A 3,255-nucleotide genomic window follows, 5' to 3' on the forward strand; every position below is an offset into this window, starting at 1 on the left:
GGATCAGTGCCAGAGCGGGGAGGCTGGAGGAGGATCAGTGCCGGAGCGGGGAGGCTGGAGGTGGATCAGTGCCGGATCGGGGAGGCCAGATGAGGATCAGTGCCGGAGCAGGGAGGCTGGAGCAGGATCAGTGCCGGAGCGGGGAGGCCCGAGTAGGAGCAGTGCCGGAGCGGGGAGGCTGGAGCAGGATCAGTGCCGGAGCGGGGAGGCCGGAGTAGGAGCAGTGCCAGAGCGGGGAGGCTGGAGGAGGATCAGTGCCGGAGCGGGGAGGCTGGAGGTGGATCAGTGCCGGATCGGGGAGGCCAGATGAGGATCAGTGCCGAAGCAGGGAGGCTGGAGCAGGATCAGTGCCGGAGCGGGGAGGCCAGAGGTGGATCAGTGCCGGATCGGGGAGGCCAGATGAGGATCAGTGCCGGATCGGGGAGGCCAGATGAGGATCAGTGCCGGAGCGGGGAGGCCGGAGGAGGATCAGTGCCGGAGCGGGGAGGCCCGAGTAGGAGCAGTGCCGGAGCGGGGAGGCTGGAGCAGGATCAGTGCCGGAGCGGGGAGGCCAGAGGTGGATCAGTGCCGGAGCGGGGAGGCCGGAGGTGGATCAGTGCCGGAACGGGGAGGCCGGAGAAGAATCAGTGCTGGATCGGGGAGGCCGGAGGAGGATCAGTGCCGGAACGGGGAGGCCGGATGAGGATCAGTGCCGGAGTGGGGAGACTGGAGGAGGTTCAGTGCTGGATCGGGGAGGATGGAGGAGGTTCCACTGAGCCAGAGGACTGGAGTGTGGCCCGTTCTCAAACAGGTCGACAGAGCTAATCTGGTAATTATGCACCAGTTAGTGGAACATCTGCAGTAGGAAGAATTTGGACTATTTAATAGGCAAAATTACCAATAATCGAGGAGAAAATAATTAGAAGCACCCAATACAGACATCAGAAACATCACGATAGCAAAATACTGCAGATGTTGGAAATCCGAAATAACAACAGAAAATGCTGGAAAAACTCAGCAAGCCAGGCAACATCCGTGGAGAGAAATTTGAGTTGACGTTTCGGGTTTGAAGAAGGGTCAAACCCGAAACGTCAACTCAAATTTCTCTCCACGGATGTTGCCTGACTTGCTGAGTTTTTCCAGCATTTTCTGTTGTTATTTCAGAAACATCACGCTTGACGAACCTTAATGGAGTTATTTGAGGAGCTGACATATGTGGTGCATGGGTTCCTGCAGTGGACGTAGTGTACATAGACCTTCAGAAAGATTAGATCAGAGGCTACTGGAGAAAATTAATCAGTGTACAGTTAGGGCGAGGGTAGCAAGCTGGTTAGATGGGAAGAAATAGTCGGAGTTAAGGGCACCATCTCCATCACCAGTTTTACACTATCGCACAAAGTCAAGACCTACGGCACTGTGCTCCTCCCTGAACCAGTGTCATCCGTTCCTTCACACCCGCAGCATTCATTATGTGGAATTTGTAAGAAATGGAATTCGTGTCACTGGAGTCTTTGTATTTATTTTGTCAGTACTTCTTAATAATAACCAGTTATCCAATCTAAGCATTGTGTTTTGGACAAATTTAAAATTTTCCTGTCGATCCTAAAATACATACTTTTTTGCATCCTGGCAAATTCAGTTTTAAACATCCACCTGATACAATGTGTAGATTTGAAGAAGAATCTGATTCTCATTTTCAAACTCCTTTGGATATGTTCATTCAATGAGAGTTGAGCTGGATCGGAGCAATAACGTTGCTACCCAGTCCTGGTTTAAATTTACCAGCTTTCCTCCCATCATTTAATGAAATTCAGGAAGGCAGTAAAGGGATATTTCACTATATTCATCACCTCCTCTCTGAACTTCCTCTGTGTGACTGCATAAATAAATGTGTTGGTGCAGGAGCTGAATAATTGAAGCATTGTTCCCATGATATCTGCCACAAAAAAAGCAGCTGTTGCTCCTAGATACGTTCCAGTAATTCGCTGATACGCTAGAAATACAACACGTGTCATCCATAATAGGATAAAACTGCCCGATATGGTGAAGAGCAAAATGATGGATCTTCTTCGATTCTTCATTTCTGGATCGTTCTGCTCATCTCCGTTCCGCTGCCCCCTCAGTTTCCTGCGGACTACACTGGCCAACAGGATGTGCCGGACGGTGAGAGTATTGAGCAGCAGGACAAGCACGAAGGGGAGCAGTGGAGTTAAAATGCGGTCCCCCCAGTCGAAGACTTTCCACTCGGGTAAAATGAAGTATTCATATGTTACCTCGCAAAAGTAGGATTGATATTTAAAATACCACGGGATGTTGGTTAACAAACTCAGCAGGCTCACCGTTGTGATAACGCCGGCTGCGCTTTTCTCGGTGCAGTATTTCATCTTCAGCTTCTGGAAGCAAATGGCCACCATACGATCAAAGGTGAAGGCGACCGTGAGCCAGACAGAGCTGTCCACAGCCGCGTAACCAAAGACATCTCTGATGTTACAGCCGGGCGGGTAGAAGAAGAATACAATGTGCAGATAAAAGTTATTCAATTTGTCCAGTATAACATGAATAATGACGACCAGTAGGTCTGCCACAGCCATCGCCACCAGGTACAGAGTGACACCTTTGGAAAGACCGCACCTCCCTCGCGATAGTGTCACAATTGCCAGTAAGTTGGCTGTAAATTAAAAAAAAATAAACACACAAAATTTTGCAGTGAGAAGGAGCAACGATGTGAAGAGCAAGTAGAGTAAATGTTAAAAGTTACACTTTTACAACTGACATTAAATAAAGGGGGAGGAGACTTTTTCCAAATGGTGCAGGATGAAGGCATCATGGCTGCTGCCAGGATAGCGGGCATTCACCATCGTGATGCACTGGGTGTGGTCCACAACAACTGCACATTAAGTGAGTGGTAGCCTTTGCAGTTACGGAACATCTCAGCATTGGTATGCGTTGCCTACAAAGCCACGTGTGTGCGGTCGCTGGTGCACTGCACCATGGGGAAGCCCACTATCCTGCCAAAGCCACATGTGCAATCATCCAGCCACCACCTCAAACCTGAGGATGGCTGGTTGGAGACAAGGGCTCTCCGGTCTCCACCTGGCTCATGACTCCCCTCCGCAACCCCACCACTCGTGCCCAGCACTCATATAATGAGAGCCATGCTTCCGCCAGGAACATCCTCAAGCAGACCATCAGAGTGTTCAAGCAATGGTTCCGATGCCTTTACCACTCGGGAGGAGACCTCCAGTACTTGGCGGTGCGGGTGTCCCATTTCGTGGT

At 50.5% G+C, this 3,255-nt stretch overlaps 1 protein-coding gene across 1 annotated transcript; it reads right to left on the minus strand.

Moving 5' to 3' along the window:
- Nucleotides 1-1,775: 1,775 nt before the first annotated feature.
- On the minus strand, nucleotides 1,776-2,570 carry LOC147121533 (putative G protein-coupled receptor 139). The gene has a single exon (XM_085977903.1). The coding sequence runs from the start codon at nucleotides 2,568-2,570 to the stop codon at nucleotides 1,776-1,778; it is 795 nt and encodes a 264-aa protein (XP_085834029.1).
- Nucleotides 2,571-3,255: the final 685 nt, after the last annotated feature.

This window comes from Somniosus microcephalus, chromosome 3 (assembly GCF_052327205.1).
Source record: "Somniosus microcephalus isolate GS21.2 chromosome 3, FLI_Smic_1.0, whole genome shotgun sequence".
Classification (NCBI taxonomy): Eukaryota; Metazoa; Chordata; class Chondrichthyes; order Squaliformes; family Somniosidae; genus Somniosus; species Somniosus microcephalus.

Bases quoted from the DNA above. Each gene is read 5' to 3' on its own strand.
- LOC147121533 (XM_085977903.1), bottom strand. From the start codon at position 2,570: ATGGCTGTGGCAGACCTACTGGTCGTCATTATTCATGTTATACTGGAC.